Source organism: Larus michahellis, chromosome 5 (genome assembly GCF_964199755.1).
Source record: "Larus michahellis chromosome 5, bLarMic1.1, whole genome shotgun sequence".
In the NCBI taxonomy this organism is placed as follows: domain Eukaryota; kingdom Metazoa; phylum Chordata; class Aves; order Charadriiformes; family Laridae; genus Larus; species Larus michahellis.
The window spans coordinates 27,291,163-27,317,139 of NC_133900.1; the positions used below are offsets into that span (position 1 = coordinate 27,291,163).

The 25,977-nt window shown below is 44.0% G+C and overlaps 1 protein-coding gene across 25 annotated transcripts in view; it reads right to left on the minus strand.

The window, feature by feature from the left end:
• The window catches only part of EPHA5 (EPH receptor A5), a 196,842-nt gene that overhangs the window by 76,062 nt on the left and 94,803 nt on the right, over positions 1-25,977 (minus strand). For 13 of the 25 annotated variants that reach the window (XM_074589278.1, XM_074589273.1, XM_074589277.1 and 10 more), the window contains exons 4-5: positions 12,817-12,972; positions 6,688-7,023 (exon numbers count right to left, since the gene is read on the minus strand). The exons of 4 other annotated variants lie outside the window; for them this stretch is intronic. In XM_074589278.1, coding sequence (XP_074445379.1) covers positions 6,688-7,023; positions 12,817-12,972 — 492 coding nt within the window. The remainder of the gene's footprint in view (positions 1-6,687; positions 7,024-12,816; positions 12,973-25,977) is intronic. 8 more of the 25 variants (XM_074589288.1, XM_074589286.1, XM_074589287.1 and 5 more) reach the window with 1 other exon arrangement.

Below are 25,977 nucleotides of genomic sequence, written 5' to 3' on the forward strand. Positions count from 1 at the left end.
TTTGGGCAGCTCTTGCTCCCTCGTACCCAGCCGCACGGCACCATCTGGGTGCAGTCCATGGACAGATCTTCCCCAGGTGTAACCTGGTATTTCCTTTTTGTAGCTCATGGGACTGCCTCATAACTAAAATGCTTTGAAGGAGACTAATTGCTTTACCATAAAGATATTTGTCTCACTGCCACTAGGACATGGTAAAACCTGCACCCTACTGCACAACGTGCAATAGATGTCATTGGTTGAACCTCATTGGAAGAACTTCAGCGCCTTTCTCCCTCCCTTTTTTAGGAGGAGGATGGATAGGGATGACTATTTCTTACTATTTTTATTTTCATCTATAAATAAGACATTTTAATTTCATGTCAAAACTGAAAGGTCTGTCTGCAGATGCAGGAAAACGCTTTTTATTTCATCTTTTAATGTCCTCATATATCAACAACAGGGTTGTCTTGCATATTTCAAGAATAAAAATGACCTCTAACTAAAAGTCGCATTGTAATTTTGGGGATTTTTTTTTTTCATATTGCAAAGAACTCTCTCAATATTCAAGCATGTATTTCTAATACTCCAAGTATAACAAAAAGACTTATAACAAACTATGAAAAAGTAGCAATTACTGACTGGGGAGTTATAAATAAAAGAGTGAAATATTCAGCTGATCCATAATTCATTTGGTAGCAGACACCCAGCCATCTGGGCTGGGGTGAACCCACGACTCTGGAATAGGACAGCGGCTGAAGATTTTGCATTCAGAATAAACGCAGCCATCACAAAAAAGAATTATAATCAAACAATAAACCCTTTGTGCAATGCTGGCTTTCAGGTTTTCCTTTGTTCTGCCAGAATGTTTGTTTTTTAACTACCTATGATTGCATTCTCAGATTACATGTGACCACGCTTCAAAAATAAATCAAAATACTTCCCGAAGCTGATTACCAGCATATGCATGGGACTTCACAAATGAAATTATTCTCTCTTCCTGCCTGAACCCTCACTGGCAGCCCAATACTCATTTTCACATTTCCCTGGACACGAAGCGTGTTCACAGCCAGCAGAAGGATCCTGCCCCAAGGCGCAGCCATGCTGCCATGCGGTACAGTGCAGGGTACACCCAGGTTTAAATGGAGACCATGGTCTTCAAGACAGTACTAGTTTACCTCTGCTTATTAAAATACCCCTGTATTCACCCATACTGGTATGGAAGATTACACTTTGCTTTTAAGAGTACATCTTTCTAGGTGAAACGCTGCGCTATCTGTGTTAATGCACTGGAAGCTAGTGCGGCATCTCTAAATGACAGTGCTTTCCAAATAAATGGGCAATCGCATGCCTTAAACCCTCTATTTATGCCACTAATAGCCCCTCTCTGACCAACGTGAATCTAAAGCACAGCTTAAACTATCAGACATACCAAATTCATACAGGATTGCCTGCAGCTGCTAAAATTTTCTCAGAGTTCATAAAATGATTAGACAAATTCATGGGAGAAAAACCCATTAAGGGCTATAAAGCACGAAGAGGTGGTCCCCGGAGGTTGGAAGGAAGCACTGGTATGTGTCTGCCTCATGCTCATACCCTTGTTATAGTATTCTCTACTGATCATTGCTGGGAAGATGATGCAGCTCAGTGGATCGAGTACTGTTACAATGGACATTTAGAGGCAAGCCCTGCTCACCACCCTGGCTACGGAAAGGGAGTTTTCCAAAAGTAAGTATCTGCTTAAGCTTTCGCAGGCCCTAGGCCAGCAGTTCTGGTTGAAAAGTAGAGTCGCAAAACCAGCCTTGCTTCTCATGTGAGATGCATGCAACATGCTGCATCTATTGGAGCTTCCTCTTGGACATTTCTTTTTATTCCTAAAGAAAATAAGCAAGCTGCCCCCCTCCCCAAGCCAAACCAAGAGACTTGAAAGTTGCAAGAATCAGACCCTGAACCTTACAGGACTTGAACCTGTCCATTCCCAAAGGCAATCTCTGAAAAGAGGCTTCCCAGCACAGCCATCTCCTCGCCTCCTTTTCTGACGTTTTCCTCCCAGACTGCACAGAGCTGCAGTCTATTGGTTTCAAGAGCATGCAGCTGCTCACGTAAGATCGCATTAAGCTCCATGTTGCAGGTTTCCCTCTCTGAATCGCCCTTGACTGCTTTTCAAAGACTGGCACATCCTGAGTGCAAAGGAAAACACCTTCTCCCTTGCTCCCCGCCACTGCACAATCAGAGTGAGGATCATGGCTTTCAGCACACCTCCATGCTCCAAGCTCCACTTCCAGCTGCTCCAAGTATCTAGTGTTTTTTTTTTTTGGTCAAGCAAGCACCTAGTCATGCCTCCCAGGCAACAGTACAGGTTGCCAGGCCCTGACCTCCAACACCTTTGCTTAAATAGTGTTGCTGCATCAGAGGATGCAACTTCTATCTCTGGTTTGGCCTCGGGCATTCAGAATCCTTGAGGTACATCTGCATCTTTCTTACCCTTCTCCCCAGAAAAGGCTCAAAAATATCATACAGGTCACAGAAGGGGACTGAACGCTGGCTTCAAACTTTTCAAACAGAAAACAGGCTTATCTGAAAACACACACAAAGAAGGTCTTTAAGTGTAAAGCAGTCTGCGGCACTTGGGATGCCAGCAGGAGAACAGCCCCATTCTCACACCTCCCACCTCCAGGCCAGCTCCGTGCCTGGTGCCTGAAGCCATGCCCAGCATGGGAGATGCTGGAAACAAAAAGCAAAGAAAATTGCTCGGCTCTTTAGACTGGCTTAAAGTGAATACTCTCGGCAGGTTTTAAGCCTAGAAAGGTTTTAAACATTGCTTCTTCCCGGCATGCTCCTAGGATGACATGATGGGCACGCAGGCAACCATGAATCACAACCCATTACAAGACACACGTCTCTGACCAAGACGTCATGGTAGGTGCTTTCTGTATACAGGGTAGATAAGACGAAAGACCTCAAGGGAGATGCTCATCTCTGTCTAGAGTGACAGTGTTACTTAATCATCCAGCTTGGTGAAATGGCTGAGAAAAAAAAACGTTACACAGTTGTCACTTGAAAAGCAAACTTCAATATCAGCAGCACGTGCAGGCTGCTCTCTGGAAACTGTCTAAATAGGTGGCAGTTATGTAAACTTGAGCAAAACCATGAACAAGAAAAGGATGGCTAACTCAATCCTACCATTGCCACTTATGAATTATTCACTGTGCTCCAGCCCACATGCACAAGGCACACTTTTTAATGTGCTGTGACAGCACATTACAGATGGCTCCCTGCCATCTATGCTGGATAGTCCTTTGGGCACGTATTTTGCAGCAATCCCACAGGGGAGAAACATGCTTTGCCCAACCCGTATACTTAGGAAGGGAGTAAGGCCCTCTGTTTGCCTGCAGCAGCTCTGGGGTAGTCACAATGGAGGCCAGCACACTTTCTACCTCCCCTCGCTTGTGGCATTGCTCACCCCTTCTAGTGATGTGTTTTCCAGCAGAAAACATCTGCAAAATCCCACAGAAACAACAGACGTCTGGGAATTGCAAGAGGGGGACAGAGGAACTAGTCCTATATCCAGAACCTAAGGCCACTATGTCCCGCGTGGACTGATCCCATCCCAAGTACCGCCAGGCCCTCAGGGACTGGGGAGCGGAAGCATGCTGGGGTCACCAGCTGAGATTAGCTGATCTGCCTCTTGTGCACAAAACATTACTGTTTTCTTGCTGTATTTCCAAATCTGATTTCAAAAGTTCAGAGGAAAATTACATCTGTCTGAAAATGCCAGACTGATCGCCGGTGCCAATTCTTTTTCTCATTATTTTAAATTGGGGAGAGAGGAAGAAGGACAAATTATTTTGAAAAATGAGAAATGAGAAAAACACATTTTTTTTCAGGAAGCAATCCCTTTGAGAGCCCAAACCAGAGGTAGTTTCTGCTGCCAAAAGCCCCCATGCACAGAAGAGGTGGTGCGCCCAGCACCCCGCTGCCTGCACATTCTCTGCAGTCCTGAAAGTAGCGTGGTCTTTTTGGGACGGACAAAAGCCAAACCAACAAAACAGACCCTGGCATTTCTTTGCAGTGCTGGGTTAGTGAATACCTGCCAGCAGGACTCCAGCAGCCAGACCTATCCCACAGCATGCAATTTTTTCATTTTCCGCAGCCAGCAGTTCTTGTAACAGGATTTCTCCTACTGCTGCAGTTGGCTTTGTGTCACTACCTTTAGTGACTCAACTCCATTACACCAGCCTTCAAGAAAATATAATCATACCATCAGAAAACCTGTGTGAGGGAAAGGATGAGGCCCCAGAGCTGCACCTCTTGGTGACAATTTCAGGGGGAAGACGAGTGGGCTGAGGGTCCCTGAAGCCCCATGTGCCCTGCCTGCTCTTATTTGAGAGAGGACAGCTGAAGCTGAGGCTTTTTCAGAGATATCCTGAATCTTTGGGCACGGCCAGGCATGGACCACTCCACCTGCACACCTCCATTACCTGCCTCAAAGGACATTTTTCAGAGGCACCTTAAGAAAACAGACACTCATTTGTCATGCTTGGCAGCCAGCCTGATTTGCAAAGTCCTCCTCAATGGCTGCTTTATTTCTGGCATGGACAAACCCATGTTCACCCCTGGGAGTGCCGAAAGAGCACATTACTGGGAAGCACGTTTGATGCTACAGCTCCAGCAAACAGGCCTGGTTCTCCTCCTGAACGAGTGGTGACCAGCCAGGGAGACAACACAACACAGCCACCACTCCTGGCTTTGGACAGAGATTTGATTCAACTTCCTGTTGAATCAAACACAAGAGGATACAGATGCAATTTCAACACCATACAGTGAATTAAACACTCATGGCTTGATCCATTAGTATTTCCCTTGACTGCGGCTCTACCAGGGTAAATAGTAAGACTGAACCAGAAGTTACACTTACCCACTTGTCCTTAGCATAAGCCACATTCATCACAGGCTGACCATTTCCTATAATGGACCTTTCAATACAAGGCTGGAGATGATAACCACGCAAGGGGGTTATTCTTGGCCTGATGCACAGGAAGGCAGCTATGTGGATAAATCCTGCTGCAACTATGGGGAGTTTGAGACGTAATTCAAAAACCAGGACCATTGCCTCACAGTTTGCACTGATCAGCAGTGTATCACCTCTTCTCGTGCAGCTACATTTACTGAGTCTTATGTGGATTTAACTCCACACACCATGGAAAATCCAACAGCAGCAGTTAAATACCAATGCAAACCCACTAACAGGAAAATACACTTTTTCCAAAAACAGAGTTACTGGCAGCAGCCTTCACAACAGGAAAACAGTAAACAGCATTAGGACCGTGACACCCACTGATCTGCATTAAACTGATGCCTTCAACAGGTGTCATACTGCCATCCACTGATGTTCCTCCAGAAGATTTCCTGCCACATCCATCATCAGCAACCCTGGCATGCCTTTATTTCCTTTCCTTGAGACATAGCTGAATGATTTGTCCAACACTTCGACAATCCAGTCTAATTACCAGGACAGGGATTTGACGAAGTGCGATGCAATCACGCTCCCTTGCTGCTGGCTGCCAAGCCTGCGCACGTACACCTGGGTAGCAGGAATGAAATGCAGCTCTGCTCCAGATAACGTTTTTCTACTCTGCAGTGAGCATCTGTCAATCTCCATCTAGCTGTTAGGCTGCATAGCCCACCGGGTTTCCTGGTTAAGCCTCTTCAGTAAAGACAAGGCAAGGGGTGGCTCCGGTGATCTCCCAGCACAGCCCTCACGGTCCCAAATGCCACCGGTTTACATTCTTGGAAGGGCTCTGCAGCAGACAAACTCCACTGGCGAGCCCTGAATTAAGTGGCAGGAAGCAAGCCAGGTATGCAAAGGGAGACACCCTAAAATACAGAGCATGAGGGACAAGAGGAGGACAGAAAGGTCTCCAGGGCTTACAGAAGCTGTGTGATGTGCCTGGTGTGTTGATGTGCATGGAAGGAGATGTAATCCTGTTTTTGCCTCCCATCACACCTCCAAATGACAGGGGACAACAGCAACGCCCTGCCTGTGTCCAAGGTGACAACTCTTTTCAATAGCTGGGAAAAGGAAGGGCAGACAGATCTGAGCCCTGGACAAAGGAACAAACCGGTCTACATGATCTCTGTCTTTACAGTGCAAAACTGAGAAGGACACAGTATGCAATGACATCTCATCCCTACCTTGTTGGAGAAGCAGTGACAAGGTACCGTATCTCACAGGCTGAGTCCAGTCACTTTAGCATCATAGTGCAGAAGAGGGATCAAATTTCCTAAAGTCACTCAAAATAATTTTCTTAGGGTAACTGTTTGCAAAGTCAGGATGTTTTAACCACTGGCATTTGGGATCAAAATGAACTTTTAGAAATTTCCCTTTCCCAAAAGCAGAGGCAACTGTTTTCTTTCTCGTTTAGTGGCTGGATACACCAAAATGCAAAGAAGCGGAGGGATCTCCGAGTAGCTTAGTGTAAAAGGAAAAAGCCACAAATCCTAAAAGTGTGTCCTGCTGGAAGGAAACATGTTGAAGAATGCAGTAATTATAACCTATGAGACACAACCACCACTCCCACATCTTTGAAGAGGCCACAGTCCAGCCCTCCACGCTAGGGATTTCCACCCATTTCACAGGGAGGTCTGCACCAGGTCTGACTGGCTTGGTCTCCCACCCCATACATTTCCCCAGGTTGAAGATCCACTTACCTGCCTGGTTTGTGGTTACATTTACAGACACAAACTGCCGGGCTTCGGGGTTCTGGTCGGACACTCCATTCACTGCCTCAATTTCAAAGGTATAGTTTGTATGAGCAAGCAGATCCACCATCATGACAGAGGTGTTTTTCAGGCCGGTTTGCTGGGGGAGGTACCTGACATGACCGCCACATGCCTCACACAGACCTGAGTGTGAGTTGCACTTCTTGCATGCAATATAATAAGACACATCTTTCCTTCCACCAGTATCAGCAGGGGGAATCCATTCCAGAAAGACACTAGTCTCGTTAACATTTGAGATGGCACTCCGAGGAGCAGAGGGGGGTCCTGGTTTGTAAAGTGAGAAAAACACATGGTAAAAACAGTATTATCAGTTGTCCTCTCTCTACTGTTCTCTAGGCTGAAAACAGATGCCCCATCGCTCACGTGCCAAAAAGTTCACAGGGACCATTTGCAGCAGCACCTGAAGAACTGGGAAAATAGGGCTTTGTTCTGAGCACTCCCACCTCACCTCAAGAGGTCTGTGTTGCCACCTGCATGGGAGGACAAGACACGGGGCTGGCTTAAACCAAACAGGAGGAGCACTCCACGCCGGGGCGTTGTCTCTGGTGCTCTCCCTGCTCTTCCTGTGAAGGCTGCTGCAAATCTCTGCTCTGCCCGAGTCACTGTCGGCCTCACTGGGGCAAGATTCCCCCTCCTCGGCTCACTGCCCCTATATTCCTAGTCCTTGATCCTAAAAAAAGACACTGGAATATTCACACTACTTAGGTACTCATCTCAGATGCCAAATCTTCCCTGTGCATGCACCCACCTCTCCCCATCAGCTATTTGGCAACAGCGAAACCTAAGCTTGGGCATCCAAATCACACCTAAGTGAGACGCTCAATGTAGCCCAAAGCAGATGGTGGTCTACATGGGCCACTGGAAACACGGCTGTATCCGGCTATTCAACGGCAGCATTGTCGGTCCCTGCCAAGCTCCAGCACGGTTGGTTAGCCACACCGTGCTTGCTCATTTTGCCAAGCCTCCCTGCTCAGGATGCCAGCGTGGCGCTGGCAAGGCTACCGAAGAGGAACAGCTGCTGCAGAGGTACCAGAGCTCCTGCAAATGGTGAGCTCTTTTCCTTCGACCTGCTGGGAAAGGCCATGGCTGGGCATGCAAAGCCCACCTGGAGACACCTTTGAGACTGCTCACTTTGCAGAACGTGCTGCAAGCTTTTTATTTTTAACTGGCTTGTTTTGGAGATGAAGGGCAAACTGCAGATAGACCCTAAAGACAATGTGGAAGGACAAGCAGGAATCTCATGCAAGAGATCCACATGTTATATACTCAGGGAATGCTAATGAATGAGGAAGAAAGGGGAAATTTATCAAAGCAAGCCAGGTTGGATTTTAATCATGGCACCACCAGAAGCTATACAGCAAAGACTGGGATTCTTCCAAGGGAGGCAGAGGAGGGAAGGCAACGCACTCCCCTTCGGTTTGAATGAAGTTGTCAAAAGCCATAAGCAATTCCTTGAAAAGAGCCCGACAAGTAGCTTCACCAGCTAGAAATCCATACGAATTTAACACCCTGTCTTAGGCTGTCATCTTCTCGTTTTGTTGTGATAATTAAACTCGATCTGTTATTTAAAACAAGCAGTGTTGCAAAAATGAAATTACCTTATAAACTAGAAGCATTTTCCTCTATTTCCCTTTCCTATTCCCCTTAAGTCTATAAAATTGGTAACACTGATAGAACACTGTCATGATTTCAACTCAAGCTGTTCTCATTCAATGAGAAACTCACTGCCAGAGGAAATAAATAATCCCAATCCTTTTTTTTTTTCTTTGGGGTGAGAAAAGCAGTTGAAGACAAAAGATAAGGTAGTTTGGAAAAAGGCAGATCAGCTTTGTTTTGTTCTGCGATCACTGCAGATCACTACAAACCGGGAGCAAGCCTGCGAGCAGGGACCAAGCGCTACTTAGCTAATGATGCCGAGGTACAGCCCAAGTCAGGACTATTTTCTGCACTGTCATACTCGTACTGATATAATGGAAACTATGAAATTCATCACTGGAGCTGTGTGGAGTTATATATATGGCACTCAGGGGTTTTTTTATATGTTTTCTTAACTGGTTAAATTGCCCTATTTTTTCTTCCACTGGATGAATGCCCTTTTACTGCTACCAGTACTCTAGGAAAAAATAAAGAACCCAGGCATAAGAAACACTTACTGGACAATGTGTCTTTAACGGAGGATAAATTATTACATTTGTAAAGTCACTAGAGGTTTTTACTTGCTTTGTACAGAAGAGTCAGATGCTTTTCTTGAAGGTTTAAAAACATCAACTTCAGTGGAAGTGCTTTGAAGCTAGTGGGACTTCATAACCTATAAAATCAGCATTCTCGCAGGGGCTTAGAGAAAGGTCTTTAGTAGTCTACAGATAGCTAACAAGACCTACTGGAAGAATGCTGAAATCACACTTGAGTAAAACTTTGATAAATCACAGCTGGGAGAACAAAATGGCGTTTTACCTTCAGAAGAGGGGGGCCCTAAGTCTGCTAAGAAGGTCTTTTTCCATTTCCCACCTCCTTCTATCAAGGACAAATATATTAGTTTACTGATTTTTTAAATTTTTTCTAAAATTTGCTACTTTATACCCTAAGCAGGTAAGATTCACCCCTTCTGCACCACAATTTACTGACCAAAGGCAATTACTTCCTGAAGACAAAGGTATCGGTATTTTATTTGATGGACAGTAAAACTGTTGTTTGCTGATGCACATATTTTAAAACCTATAACCTGAGAGAGAAATTACCCTCGAGATACAAATATATATATATATGTACACACTCAAAATAAAGTTAACTGTAATCTTTTTGCAAGTAGAATATTACACTAAATACTATAAAATCTTTAGTTTGTCCCATGTGTCACATTATTAAAAAAATTTCCCTGATACGCTCTGAACAGCAATAGGGTTACTTGTCAGAGATGGGAGGGGGAAAAAAAAGGGTGTAATTGTTTTCATTTTAAAGAGATGCTGCTGTGCCAGGAACTGAAGCTAGGATTACTTAGTTAAGAAATAAAGGGCAGTTACTTCCTGGACTATGCATAATAATAAGAGAATTCTCAAATGCCCATCAGGACCAAACATATTTTTGTCTGAGAACAATAATTATTTCAGACTGCATCACAGCACTATTAATTTCAAGATCACCAATCGCTATTTTTAAAACTTATAAAACATGCTTAAGGAACTGGAAAAATTAAATAAAAATGTATTCCCCTCCCATTGTACTTATCTGAGCAGTTGACAGTGATGTAGCGGTTAGTTTTCCTTAGTGATGCTGGCGGTGGTGGGGAGACTCACGCAGCTTGGGACTGAAAAGCATTCGCTTTAAATTAGGAAAATGTGATTTTATAGCTATACCGATTTGCAAGGGGACTTTGCTGGTGTAGAACTGAAAACGCACATTGATGTATTCTCTAAAATTAACTGGATTTCAAGTTGAGGAAATCCTATGAATATTATTAACTTCTGCGGTAATAAATAATAAAAACATACAAAATACAATATTTTCCTACCAGTCACGACTCAAGTCTATCTCGCTTGTGTTTCAGTTCACGATGAGATGTTCCCTTCTAGATCTAATTGGACTGGTTTCAAATGTTAGTGTCGCTACCTACTCTCTACTGTCCCTGCCAAAATTTACTACCTTGCAGCTGAGCTGGGATAGCACACGGGCCCTCCTCATCACCTTCAGCACAAATATAGCTGGATTAGGACAAAAATCCCAAGAAAGGATGCGTAGGGCAAGCAAGGGTGACTGAAGCACATGGAGAAGGCTCAGATGATCCACTCTGCTTTTGGGATGGTAAGCGTGAATGCCAGCAGAGATGCTGCAACATCCTCAATTGCTGCACCGGGGTTTGCAGTGGCCAACAGAAGCTGAGTGGTGCCTTCGTCGGTGTTAAACCTCTCATCTGCCCCAGAAGCACTTGGTACCCTGCTGAGCCATATCCTAATACTGCTTCAGGCACCATGCCTCTGCTTAAAACTAGCTTATAGTAAGCTTTTGAAAGCTGAAACAAAACCCTGAAACAAAACCACCCAAACATTAAAAACACCGAACAAGCTTTAAAAAAAACCAACCATACAACAACAAATAAACATTAAAACCCCAAACAAACATAAAAAGAAAATCCCATGGTATTTACAGAATCAAAAATTACAGCCCTTACGTACAGCATTCAAATTGCACCAGATACCTGGGGGAAATAGGCACTCAAATTTCATTTCTTTTTAACATGAGCTGGTCACCAAGCTTGCTTGCGCCCCTCTGAAAATCCTGCCCTACACTCCGGTCACAGGCAGGCATAAACCTCTTCCTCAGGAATGGCAGCTCTTTCCCTGTGCTAATTCACCAGCAGGACAGACTGGATGCGTAATCCTCCATCCTGAGAAGGGGCAGAGAGCAACCCCACCAATGGTGGGCAGGAGGCACTGTGGACACCGGCAGTCTGGCATAACTCTGCATCAGTCCCTGGCTTTGCTTCTGCCACACAGAAAAGCCAATTTTATGTGCGTTTCCAGAGCTCAGAGTACTCCTCTCTCTTCCCATTTCCCAATATCATGCTAGACCTCACCACCTCTCATTTATCTGTATTTTTTAAGTCAAGCCAAGGGGCAAAATGGACATCAAGAAGCCCTGGTATCAAAGTTTTTCATGCTGTAACCCACCCTAGCTACCACTGCAAAAGACACCAGCATATCTATTTAATAAACTGAGAAGTGCTTGCATGACTCACCCCCCCAACACCACCTTGATCCTACAGCACCAGCTACTGCCACGCTGCCTAAGGCTGTCTTCTCCTTCCCTGAAGCACACCCTCCAACAGCCACATGCTTCATGCTCCTTTGGCTGGTAAAAAGCAAATGCAGAGTTCAAGGGCCCCGATTCTGCTCCGAGTCTCTCCTGCGGGCAAGCGAAGACCTGCCAAGGGCAATTTCCTTTATGAGAGCATCTCTCCAACAGGAACAGACTTTTTGAAGTGCAAACTTGGGGAGCTAGGAAGGACATCTGTATTCAATGGGATGAAGGGACAAAAAGGCACTACCCATGCCAGCATGATGCAGGGAAACAGTATGGAAGTCACCTCTGCACTGATGCCCAGTGGCTCTGAGCATGCATGGACTCATAAACGTACTTTTCCTCCATCCCTTAAGTTCCTTGGAAGCTCTACCTGTTCCTCCCCCAGTAGTTCAGCTCCTCTTCAGTCCTTTTTAAACCACTTTTGCACTGCAAAAATCACATTCCGAGCATGACAGACCCAGTTCAGCAAAAACCTGTGGTGTGTTCTACACTCGATGGGACTAGCTGGGGGCATGCAAATTGCAACCCTAAGTACCTGAAACATAAACTGAACAAGAAACTTTCAAGGTGACAGGATAGCTCACAGATGGCAGGAAAAGGACAAAATTACTGATTCTGATTCCACTGACTCCACATGGGATTCCCAATGCCCCAGTTTGCTTGTTATGCTACCCTCCCCCTACACCATGGGGATAAGCTCTACATTTTTGCTGCAGGTTTGGAGAAGCAGTTTCCATTGCAGAGTTTTGAAGCTATCCTGAGGAACGACCATCTCCAGGCGGCTTGGAAAGGTAGGGCTCTCTCCCTGCTTGTTTACTGAAAATGGGATAAGAGATGATATTAAGATGATACTAAGACCACGTAGACTCTATCCATGCCTACCACTGACAAGCGCTACCCATCGTTCCCTCTGCGTGCACACCCCACACCGGTACCCACGTATGCACCGATGCGGATGTCTGAACGCCATGCTGCTGGCTGAGTCTGTCCATGAGTGGACAGCGAGAGATGGAGCATCCATTTGTTATAAAAACGATTCCTGGGTTTAATGCCAGCTTTTGAAGCAAAAGGCTTCGAAAAGCTTGTTCTCATGTAACCGGGGGTGCAGTCGACAAAGCCAGTGACATTACAAGTGTGTCAAGACTAGTTCAGACTCCAGCCCAGAGCCTGTAAAAGCACGTTAATTAGGACCATAATTTCTAGTCACAGTACAGGAACAGCTTGAAAGGATTAAGAACAACCCTATAGGCACATGCTTACTTGTACAGGCCATTGTAGGTGGGTCTGATTCCTTCCTAAAATAGTGTTCTTCACACAGGCAAGATGTGGATGCTTCATCAAGCGTGTAGCTGTGAGGGGGACATTTGCTGCAGGATGGACTGTGGGGTGAAGCTTTGAAGAACCCAGGTCTGCATACTGTGAAAAGAAGAACCACAGGCTAAGCTCTCCCATCATAAAATTAGTCTCTTCACATTTCCTTTTTTAAAAAAACCAACATATCTTCAGCTAGAACACAGACAAAGACTCATGAGCTATTTGGTTTCTCTATTTCAAAACAGTCTATGCCACTAACAGACAGTGCATGCTTAAATATCTGCATGAAAAGAGAATCAGAAGCCATTGATTTTTTTTTTTCCCCCTAGCATCTGTCTTTACTGGGTATTTATGTATCTTTTTTAATGCATTAGAGGTAACATCTTTTGGGCTCTGGTTTAGAAAACATTATTGTGTTTGGGTTTTTTTTTTCATTCAGTCTTAGAAAAACAGGTAAAATACATTTCATGGTTTACGTTTAAGATGTTCTACACCCAGAAATCAATGTCTCAGCAAGCAAATAGCAACACAGCGGTGGAGGGGATCTCAAGATCGACAGCTTTAAGACATTGTGATAGGGCTACTTCCCTAGGGTCTTCTCCCCTGCAAACCTGTGATGAATTTTAAAGTGCTCCATATAAGACAGACTGCTCTGTGTATAGTCTAAACCAGGCATGCTTGCCATACAAGATATTCCTTCCACCTCCAATATATGTGCATGACAAGGCACAAAGACTTGATACAAGAGGTATTTTTGTTCTCACAAATATAATACATGGCTAAGAGTAGCTTTGGATTTTTTTTTCTTTTTTTAAATAACTTGAAGTGAATACAGTAATATCTTGTTTCCAGCCTCCTGAAACAAGCGCTCTTTCACCTAAGCAAAGCACTCTGCACTTCACCTGCATGCCAAACTCAGCCAGGAGCAGTAACACCTACAGGTTTGCATGTATCCATCTCAGTTTTAGGAAAAAACAGCTGTAATCGTACCGCTACATGCAGAATTACAAAATCACTGTCAGAAAAAGGAGGAAAACTTGATTTTCTGTTTGTCTCAAAAAGCAGACATAGAGACATGTTAAAGCAGCTCCAAAGTGCTGTTACTTTTTTTCCTTTAGAGATGCTCTAAGATAATTCTGCCCAGTATGATATTAACGATGCACAAGTCTGCTATCAGACTTAAAGAAGTTACCGGGAATTCCCAGAGTCTTTCCACCTGCATTCAAACTTCCCCAGTTATAATTAGCTTGCAAAGAAAATCAGCTCACAGCAAAAGCGTTAATATTATCCCACCAGGAATGTCCCAGACGATCACAGCATGAAGGTTATGTGCTAAAATTCAGACAGTGATGACAGAATTCATCTTCACCATAGAAAAAGTATAGGTTTTTACCAGTGATCCCTTTTCCTCTGATGGACCAACTAGGACAACCACCTCTAAAGTTGGCTCTGCTTCCTGCAGTACTAGAGAAACTCTCTCAACATTTTCCCTTTTACGTCACTAGCTTTTTCACCAAAGGTGAGACACTTGCACATCAACTCCAACTCCTAGAGCTAACCAGTAAGTCTTTGCTGATGAAGATCACTCATGAATCAAAAGGGATGATACAAGAGTATCCAATAGCCCTCCCACAGGCCCCTCCTTCAGTCTTGTCTGGACCACAAAGCTCTCACAACAACCCTGTAGTTCCCAAGCCCGCCACAGGCTTCCAGGTCTCCATCACGCCTCTGCAGTCTCTCCATCCTACTCTACAGGATGCTCATGTCCAGCATCCCTGCTGACCTCCCCAAACCGGGCACCCTCCCACACCTTCCACCAGCTCCCTTTTCTTCCCACAAGACAAGCAGAGGAAAACTAGTAGGACTGGAGGGATTTACAGGTTTTAAAAACCCAACTTCCAAAATCATTCGTCATCCAACTAGTGCACCGTATCTAGGCTGTGAGCTCTGCAGGATGCAGTTCAACCGCTTTGTGTCCATACACCAGGACCAGTTAATAGACCTAGGGCTGAATTTATTCTTCATGGCTCTTAGTGGACTTGCCATGAGTCGCCCTCTTGCTTTGCAGCAGATTCCTCAGTTTCTAGCACAGAGTTAAGTTCTTTTATTTACTTCGCAGCTATCTTCAAATGCTCGCCTACCTACAGCAAGGACTTGTTATACAATCTCTGGAGAGTCTTCTCGGAGAGGAGACCACCAAACAGCTCCTCTCTAGCCTACAATTTGTATTTCAAAGCCAAATCAAACTTACTTGCACACGCAGACAATAGAGATGGGGAAATGAAAGCACAAAAATGCGCAACATATAACGAGGGCAGCCCACGTCTAGTGTGTACTCGATGTAATTAGCCTTCAAAAAAGGACTTGACTTTATCTCATTATGTCCCATCAAGACAGACAGAAAATCACTATGGCACAAGAGTTTACCATGCTTCTATTTTGTACAAAGCAGCAAATGCAAAATAAGTCAGTTTTCCTTGACAGATTTTCAACGAGGTGCAGCTTGTTAATGACGGTATGACACGTAGCTCAGCTCAAAAGGAATCTTTGGTTTTCATGAATAAGTACGGAGCCAACAGATGTATAACGCCAATAACCCATGTTTTAATGAGCGATGTAAAATAAAATTGAACTGGACCAATTTTTGTATAATCTGCAGGCTCCCATGGGTCAGGCAAATCCCTTCTCTATCCAAAGGGTATGAGGAGGAACATTCAAGAGCATTAAATTACACTGAAGATTTCAACATGATTCATCATAACAAACAGCCAGTAGAGCAGCATGCTGTCCTACCTAAGTGAAACACTCTTGCATCACTTAGAAAGGAAGAATTCAGGTACAGGAGATGGGATATGCAAAAAAAGGGAGGACAGAAAATAAAAATAAACGCAAGAATTACCACAGCAAGAGGTGGTGTGCTGAGTCCACACCCCTGGAGCAGATGCTCTGGGGAGGAGAGAAGGGGATTTGCTGGGTTTCCCCAGCATAGCCTTCCAGCCTCTTGCAACAAGCGGCTTCGAGACCACTCCTGATGAAAACCATACTTGCACTACCATGCTCAGAATTAGAAGCAGCTGTAGCTGCATGGGTGTTTCAGGCATAACTATATCTATTATAATGCTTTTCTCTGTACCTTTCCCTATGTTTGCTTTGTAGACGACACAAAAGAGAGGACCACCACTAGAGATGGTGTGATGGTTCAAGCAACAACCCTTTAATAAACAGGGATGCTGTGATGAAACGGATACTGTTAGATGAAAGCTGACCCAGGAACATCTTATGTCTCCACACTGCAGAGCAGGTATCACTGTAGCCAGATGCACATAGTCTTGGCTGAGCTCAACAGCCAAAAGCAGAGGCTGGTACCATGACGTTTTTCTGCCATTGGTGGCAATGTCTCAGATATTTTGGAAATAGGATTCAGAGCAGAACAGGGTTACAAACAGCTTACTTTGCATGTACCTTGGGTTTTGATCTTTATCTTACCATTCCTCTTCTGACAGTCAACCTTATAATCTGTTCATGTAATATACATGGTTTTATTTAAAATTACATGGGTGTCTGGGGTTTAATTTCTAATTAAATCTTATTTTCGTCTCCTTATATTTTTATCTCAGTGTTTCTAATTCAACAGCTCTTGAAAGGATACGTAGAACCAGCACAGTAGAGTCACGCACATAACGGTACTATCTCTCTTTTCAAGGGGGCGGGAAAAGGAGGAGAAATAAGATGAGCCTAAGACTCCCCATAATCTGCTGCAAAGCTGCTGAAAAAAAATGAAATAAAGTTTTAAGTTGTTGATGAGATCTGCTTCTTTCTTCCTAATATTAAAACTGATAACTCCTTAACTGATTAACAGCCAGTGATGTGTGAAAATAGTCTTTAAATGAAATTGGTTGCTAGAAAAAAAAAATTTGAGAGTATTTTTAGACACAACAAATATGCCATAAAGAACCTGCTGGTGTTCGGTACAAGTGGGATGTGTTTCTGTTAGCAGCAGATCCATTATCAGCAAATTAATTTCACTCTTTTTATTTTCAGTAGCAACCGCAAAATGTTGCGGGCATGGAGCATTAACATCTGTGCAGCCTCTTGCTTGCACACTTCAGGATGGGCCAGAGAGAGATGGCTGCAATGACGGACAGCGGCAAGAGCCTCTCGGGACAGCAATGGTGTGAGCTGATCCCTTAAACCAGCAGCAATTGGATTAGAAACTGTCTTCCTACCTTGCAGACGGGAGCCCACAAGAGCCATGCTGATAGAAATTGGCTTGTCAAACATGGGTGGGTGGAGGAGGAATCACTGGTCCTCCTACAATGCAAACCGGCCTCTTCAAACAACACGCTGAACTTCATGTGCTGTATCAGTGCTAGAGACAGTGAGTACCAGTGAGAGAGGGGGGAAAAAAAGCAGGCAGAACAAGCCAATAACATCAAACAGCTGGGACTGCTTGACAGATTATTTTCTGCAAGCCTTAACATCAAATGATTCGCAGCTGCATCCCTGTAACCCTCCCTGAGCTTTCAGCTGAAGACTGCATCCAACGGGCAGGGCTCCTCTCCTCTCTGGTTGCCCCTCGCCCTCCATGCACACCAACCCCAGGCAACAAGTGCTGGAAAGCAAGGACCACCTCCAAGGCTGTCCACATCCACAGGCTCGTATGTGGCCGTGTCGGTAAAACCACACAATTAATATTAGCGGGAATTCCAGTTTTGTCCCTGGAGAGAGAAAAGCTAGGAAACGTGACCCTATAAGCCTTGAAACCCCAGGAGATATGAAAAAGGTCCAACCTATTACTCCCTTCACACTCTTACGATGCTGGGAGGATAAGCTCACAGTACTTAAGTGCTTAGGATCAGCAAAGCGACCTTTCATATATGCCAGAAAATAGAGCTCAAATAGGAATTACACTGTCTCCCTTGCAGAGCACCAAATTAGTCTCCACAGTAATCAGAAACCACAAGTATAACTCATAAAGCAGCGCTGCTAATCCATAAATAAAGCTAACAGACAAAATCTAACAAAAATTAATGAGGATAAGGATGCCTAGTCTAGATGGAGCACAGGTTATCTGGCTGAAACTGAGGTTTCCTCCCCAAACTGTAAACCCCCTGTGCTCGTCCTTCATATCCTTTAGCCCCATTTGCCTTTTCAAACTACAAACTTCTTTGGGCAGGGACACACAGCTCAAATTACCACGGCTTTTAGAATCAACTGCAGCCTAAACCTCTCTGCACTCCATGGACAGACCCATAATCCACACCAAAACAGCTTTCGGCTGAAACACAAGTAGGACATGGGGTGTGTGTGTCTGTGTTCAGCAGAAAGGAGAGCAGCTTTGTAGCTCATCAACTCTGCCTTCATTAGTACATTGCTCTGGTGCAGGGAATATGCCTTGAGAGTTGAAGGATTTGAGCAAAAACAAGCTACAAATAAACCAATCCCTCTTCTAGTCTCCAGAGCTCCCATGCCTTGAAGCATTTGCACTGAGAAGAGGGGGCTGCTAGCTCTTAGATGAGTCCAAAACTGAAAGAAGGGTTTAGTGAGGTAGGGTCTTTACAATGTGGAATCAATTAAACTGCTGAGTGGCTCCAAGCCTCGGCTTGTGCTCCTGACACGCATTTTTACTTACAAGAAAAAAACAAACAAAAACCACACCAGACTGTCTTCATGTCTCCCAGCCAATACAAATAGATGATCTCCATGCTCTTCTAAAAAGTATTTCAAGAACTACAGCAACCCGCCACCGAGCATCCTCCTGCAGAATTTACAAGGAGGGTCCCAAGAGCTAATCCTGCCCTCCCTCACAGCTCTCCTTGAACTGCAGGCAGAGACCAAAATTGCTGCCAAAGCTATAAAGCTACAGAAAAATGTGTAAAATGCCCTGATTATATCTCCTTTAGGGTTGGTCTCTCTATCTGCAATAGCGCTATGTTGCTTCCTGCAGCACGCCCTGGGGATTTGAAGGGAATTATATAAATACCCACTAATAAAACACTGTAATTCCAAGCTACCGGTTTACTTGAATCCAGTGGACTTGCCAGCATCCTTCAGCAACTCCAGCACCCAATGCTGCAGCCCGAGACCCGCTAATGGTCCTTTTAAATGGGTTCCTGGAGTTTTCTGGATAAGTGGGGCATCTGAGGACTTTGCACCTTGAAAAAAGAGACTCGGCCCTTGCTTCGATGTAAGCAGATTCTTGCACCTCAAGTGCGAAATACGCTTTTCTAAGAAAACATTGGGTATTTTGATGTTCTGTCAATCCCCGCACTAACTCAGGCTGAATTACCTCTGCGCTCCACACTGAAATCAGCTCTAGTTCTGAATACCAAAACACCCTTGAAAACCAGAATATAAATAAATTAGTACTTTCACTTCCTCCCTTTGAAATACCACTTTTTGTACCACGTGACCTTACTAAATTGTCACACGACAATTTATGACGTGACCGTAGTTGCTGGAAAACTAAGAATTAACTGCCACTAATGACATTAATGTGTTTCTTCTAAACGGTATAAAACTTCATCACATGGCATCACTTTGAAAAATTCATCACATTCCCAAGTCAGCTACATTTGCAAGCCATAAAAATACCTAGAACACAATGCATTTGAAAATGCTTCTGATTACATTAAGATCTTAATGGGCTATATTTCTGCACATCGCGACTTTGCTCTAAAGAAGATTTTGAGGCAATCAATGAGGCAAAACCTGAGTCAAGCCTAAACTCTCAACGGCGCGATGGAGGAGCAGGGAAGGAGATTTATCCTTGCATATATGCAAACCCGCGCTATCATTTGGGTTTGGTTTTGCAGAAGGAAAGCAAGCTATGGAAAATAAATGCTCTTAGGGGAAACAGAAGATTTTTCAAAAGCACTCAGCACTGCGCGAGCTTGCTCCCACTGAGTGTGTTGATGGCAGGGCTGGCTGGGTGTGCTTTGGTTTTGTAGGGTTTTTTTTCCAAACTTTCCTGTCCAAAAAAACCCTAGGAGAAACTGGTACATTTCTAGAGAAAGCGCTGCTTGAGATGAAGTGTCATTTCCTAGCAAACCCAAAGTTTCCATGACCAGCAGTTGCATGCTCTTGCAAGCGTGTACAAGGGCTCCTTCATCTCTCGGCCCAGGTGGCACCTGCGGTCCTCCTTGCTATTCTGGTTACAAGGGACAGATCCAGGTTGGTCTTGCTGAGCCCCAACTATGTGGCTTACGATGAGAAAAAGGCAGTCCACATCCTGTTCCTACAGCCTCTCTCTGCTTATTATAGCTATAAAATATCTATCTCTGTAAATCTCTATGTCTGTAAAAATCTATCTGTGTATCTTTTCTTTGTTCTCCGAGGTGTGGGACAAAGATGCACGTAAATTACTGTCTTTTTTTTTTTAATGAAGACAAACTGAAATCATTTTACTCCCTTAAACAGAGGGAGCGATGATTTACAATGCTGCACCTAAGGGAAAAATACGATTTAAGATACAGAAGGCAGCAGAGAGACATTTGTTTCTGCACACTTGTAAACATAACTTGAGATGCCTGGCTCTGTGTATAATCCAAGAGGCACAAGAGTCTGTTTTGGGGGTTTCTGCACACGAAGACATGCACCCCCGGTTATCCTTTGTTACGCAAACGGCAATTTAAATATTCAAGCTGCATTGCGTGCTAAGCGAGGGGAGGATTGATGGACAAGCCGCAGAACTCCCTCGAGTTCAATAACAGCATTGACTGAATAGCAATAACAAGCATCATCCCAAATGGCAACAGGGGGACAAGATCAAACTTGAAAATGATGCAGCTAAAACCCTCCTATGTCTGCCTGTGTACACGTATTAGAGATGGTAATGCAAAGACCAGTTGGTAAAATCTCCTGGAAAATAGGGTTCTTCAAAGCCACATGTTTGCTGGCACAATACTACAATAAAAGGGTTTTAGTCTTCTGGTTCAGTCTGCCATAGGGATCTGGAGCCCAGCCAGCAAAGAAAGAAAGATTCGCTAATTATGCTGTGGTTTGGACAATTGCATCCCATTGTGGTTAAGAAATATGACGTTTGGGAGGATTTATTTTGATGTGTGTTTACTCTACCAACATTTCAGGGTTTTAGCCTGAACTAAGAGACTGTACATATGCAGGCAGCAAAGAGAAGTAAAAATGCTTAAAATATTTCCTGCTGGTTGGCATTACCTTGTGCAACTTCATTTGTGTGGACAACATTTCTAGGTGGTATAAAATCAGCCTTTCCTCCACTGGTTATTTTGGTCCAAAACAGGCAGCATCCCACCAACCTGTGGTGATGCTAACATGGACACAAAAGGATCCTTTCAAACCCTGCCTCAAATGTTTAAGGGCTTGTTTGCTTCTAGCTTTATGATCATCTGTCTCAGGAGGTAAATTTGGTAGGACTGGCTGCAGACAATTTATTTTAAAATTGTTCCTCTGTAATTTATGGCTGAACATATGTCACTCCAGACACATCTATTCAAATTCCATCAGAGGGCGATGGAGATGGATCTTTTAACAGTCCTTCTGACGAAAAAAAGATACGAAGGATTTATCCAGAGTTGCCTGGACTAAGTCTGCTAAATGGGTTTACGCACATAAAAGTGACTCGAGCAAAGTGCTGGGTTTTTTTAAACAATTTAAGATACAGGAGACGCTAGTGAATTCTGAAATGGGCACGCAGATTAGAGGTGCACACAAGGAAACGTGGACATGTCCCTTGGGGAACATCTCCCTTCAGTCATGCCTCCTTCCGCAGTATCATAGAATCATAGAATGTGTTGGGTTGGAAGGGACCTTTAAAGGTCATCTAGTCCAACCCCCCTGCAGTAAGCAGGGACATCTTTAACTAGATCAGATTGCTCAGAGCCTCATCAAGCCTGGCCTTGAACGGCTCCAGGGATGGGGCCTCCACCACCTGTCTGGGCAACCTGTGCCAGTGTTTCACCACCCTCATTGTAAAGAACTTCTTCCTAATGTCTAATCTGAACCTACCCTGCTCTAGTTTAAAACCATTGCCCCTCGTCCCGTTGCTATATAGCCTTGCAAACAGCCCCTCCCCAGCTTTCTTGCAGGCCCCCTTCAGGTACTGGAAGGCCACTACAAGGTCTCCCTGGAGCTCATAGGTTTTTGCATTGGAGCACACTGGTTGGAGTTAGAGATGTAGGTCTTGCTGAGTTAAATTCTGCTCCTGATACGCACACCATGAGATGCTTTGGCTTGGGTTAGGAGGCAACAAAGCAAAGGGTGTATGCAAGGAGGATGTGGCAAATATTAATACCCTGAGAAATACAGCGAGGAAAGCTGAGCAAGCTACGCACACACATCAAAGTGCAGAAACATCAAGCGGTTATCCTGGCACATGCAGATACAACACTTCATGATTTCAGTTTAATTAACCAGACATAAAAATACTGACATTATTTGTTAAGTTGACTAAACTACTCCTTTGGGTCAGATGAACACTGCAACACTTGACAGTTCATCTGCCTTGCCAAGAACTCCACCGAAGAGCTCCTCTTTAGGAATGACCTCAATAAAGGGCAACCTGAGGCATTGATGGATCTTCCCACATTGGCCTGACAATATTGGGAGCTTCTCTTTGAGCTCCAATCCTGCAGCCCTACAACAAGCATATTTATTTCAGTATGATCTCTCCCATTTCTGGAGGAAAACTTGCTGCATATGAACAAACATGCTCAAACCCAAGATAAATTAATACAACTTGACACTTTAAACCTCCTGATTTTGGAGCCAATCTCAATACTATTTGGGCGAGCGGCCTCATGGCTTTTGGATGCTGGAGTTGGACTGTCCTTGCCCTGAACTAGCTAGAACTGCTGCGACTGACCAGACAGAAAAAAACCAAAACCCCAGAGAAAAAAAAATATGCAGTTATATCCCAAGAAGATATTTTCTTTTGTCAGACTATAAACTGTAATTTTCGGAGGCAAAAGCACTCTACTCTTGGGAGGGAGACGTCCCGCTAGCATCCCTGTCCACTGCCTCTTCTCATGGGCTTTGTTCTTGCCCCAGAAATGGTAGTTTGACATGTGCAACTGCTCCAGAAATTCAGATGTGAAGCAGTAAGTAAAGCAAAGCAAACACTGTCTTCCCTCTTGCTACATGAAGCTTCACCACAACCTCCTTCCCGCCAAATCCATTTCCCCATACCATATAGCACTAGCCTGAAGCGCACTTTGCAGCAGTGATTCTGGCCATTTGCACAGGCTTTTTATTTAAGGTTTTGAGCTGCCAAAGCTTGATTTATGGAGATTTAATTCTCAAACTATTATAAGGGGATCCTGTTGCTCACATGTAGCTTAGCTTGCTCTTCAGCTACATTGCCTACGTGAGCCTGTTTGCCCTGGAAACTGAACACTACCTTTATTTGTAATTTCTGCTGCATCTCCACACCCTTGCATCGCATCAACTTGAACAGTCTTCCAAAGCGATTTGGAAAAAAACCTCAACACTTAGGCTTTACAGAAACCATTCATGTTTGATTTGTTCAAGGGAAGACTGGAAGACAACAAGAGGGGAGAGAGGGGAGCAGCTGGTGTGGACACAAGGGCACTGCACCCTGGGTTTGGTGTACCTACACCTTGCAACAAAAGAGCACAACCTGCTGATCTTCTCTCTCATACACAACCGCCTCCAACAGTTTGCCATCCCACAGCTCCTCTTCCACACTTTGTTTTCAAAGCCTTGTCAAGTATTGTGGCATCTACCCCATGGTACCCAGTGGGTGAGGGTGGCACGGACGGATGTTGCCTGTCCTCTCAGCAGCTGAGAAAAGCAGTCTGAAATGGAGAGACTGCAGGAGAATCTGAAGAATCAGCCTTGTCATGAAAAAAAGCAAGAGAGAAAGAAAAGAGATTTCTAGCCTTTTTGAGAACAAAGCCTGAAAACACAAACACCAACAGCTCAACCAGCAGAAGGCAAATGTAAAAAGCCCAGTGTTTATTCTTTTATTTGAAGTGAGACGCTTTGCACTGAAAGACCAAATGGGAGTTTCCTGACTCAAGTAAGGACTGGTAATATTTTCCTCCCTGTCATCTCTTGGCCTCCCCAATACCCAGCACCCATTCCATATGGATGCACTTCTGGATGTTGGTTTCTTTTCAGATGCACTAGAGAGCAGCTAGGAACTTCTGAAGCTCTCACGATTAGCCCAAATACCATTCACAATTTATGTTTTAAAAGTTGCGTAAGTGGGAAAAACACAAGGTTCATTCTTCCACACAGAAATTCTCTCGTCATCCAGACAAATTTAAAAATAAATAGTTGCAATTAAATGTGTTGCTACATTATTTATGTAGATGCATTCAATTTGCACAAAGCTGCTATAAAATATTCCCCTTCAATACAAGGTAAATTTATTGCACCTTTTATTGTATATTTTCTTCTCCCTCCTCAAATGTATGTTGCTCTCTGCCTATTTTTTTCCCCCTCCGTTACTTAACACCTCATTTTCCAGCCACTGTTTCTGCTACTTTTGTCTTGAAAGTAGGAGGGATGTAATCCAAATCCAAATGTTTCTTGATTATTTGTGAACAAGGCTGCTGAATGATTACTACACAGATAATGCAAGTATTTCCCTTGCAATCGAGGACCTCTCCTCATATCTGCATTTTGCTCTTACAGCTGCTGGGTAAATGATATGCACCGAGGCTGCCCAAGGCTTCAGAGTGCATATTAATTCTGCCAGGAACTCCAGAAACTCTAAAGAATTGCTAATTTAACAACAGACTGTGAAATTATTTTTTCTTTCTTTATTAATTGCTGTGCTATTTGAAAGCGACTTCACTGCCCCAACTGTCTTTCGGCATGAAGAACAGGGGGCATTTCATCCTGCCAGGAAATAACTGAAAGCTTTCTTCCCAGCAGTCCCTATATTCATAACCAAATATAAATACGTGAAACAAGTGCTAATAAAAATAGGTTAACTTGCTGCAGGTGTTCCTCTGTCTATTTATCCAGGTGATATCTGCAAAATCTGACAGGGAAGCACAGTGATATATTTCACTTGTGCCTTGACATTTTGATTCTGTTTGTTAGGGTGTATGTGCAGGGATCTGGCTTTTTCTCCAAGACCTCTATCGCTGTCAGTCTGTGCAAACAGGATTTGACAAGATGTCCATTTAGCAGGATGGGAGGGCAAAGGAAGGGGGTGGGGAGGAAGGGAGCTGGAGAGACCACGTATCTGGGTAAAGCTGCACTGCAGTGCAAAAATGGATGCTCTTCACATACCAAGCAACTTGGAAAAAAAAAGCAGCTTGATATGCAGGATCTGAGGCAGTTTGCATCCTTTAATCAATAGCTCCTTCAAGAAAGGTGGCCAAGAATAATATAAATAGAAGGCAGAGGAGAAAGAAGACAAAAGGCGAGCGCATCGGGATCACTGTACACTCATCCACAAAAAGATTTTTGGCTGATTTTATTTCTTTTTTAAAAGGAGAGAAGAAAAAAAAAAGAAAAAAAGAGAAAGGTCTCCTTTGCTCCTGATAAATTAGATTTAAGAAGAAATCTAAATAGGAAGTTTTGCTTTCCAAGGCTGCCCTTTTCCGGCCTGAGGAAAGAAGCAGAAGGTGATGAAGCTGCCTCTTCCAAGGATAATGTAGGAACATGCCCTGCTTATGGAGCTCCAAATTTAGAAGCCTTCAGCTTGTCTCTCCCTGCAAAGAACTTTGGACCAGAAGCACACGGATGGGTTACAATGAAATACAATAAGAATTAGCTACAAAGATCAAACAACAGAAAATTAATATAGCATTTAAACAAGACAGTAATCACAGTTTAGAGGTTTATGGTAACCGAATGGTGAATGAATGTAATAAGGGGATTCTGAACGTCTGGGCGATTCCTGCATCTCTGCAAGACTGTCTCCAAGAGGGGTTTAAAAGCAAAAGTGAATGTATAACTCGAGTTAAAATCCAGAATAAAGGTGTTAAGTAGTAGTAGTAGTTAAGTAGTAGGGTTTTAACCAGGCCTTACCTTTCAGCACATGACAAAGTCAGAACATGCCTCCACACAGCATCAGCCACACCAGTGCTGCCTACAGACAGCACAACCAGGCAAGGGCTTGCTTTCACCTCCTCCGGGATGCAGGACACT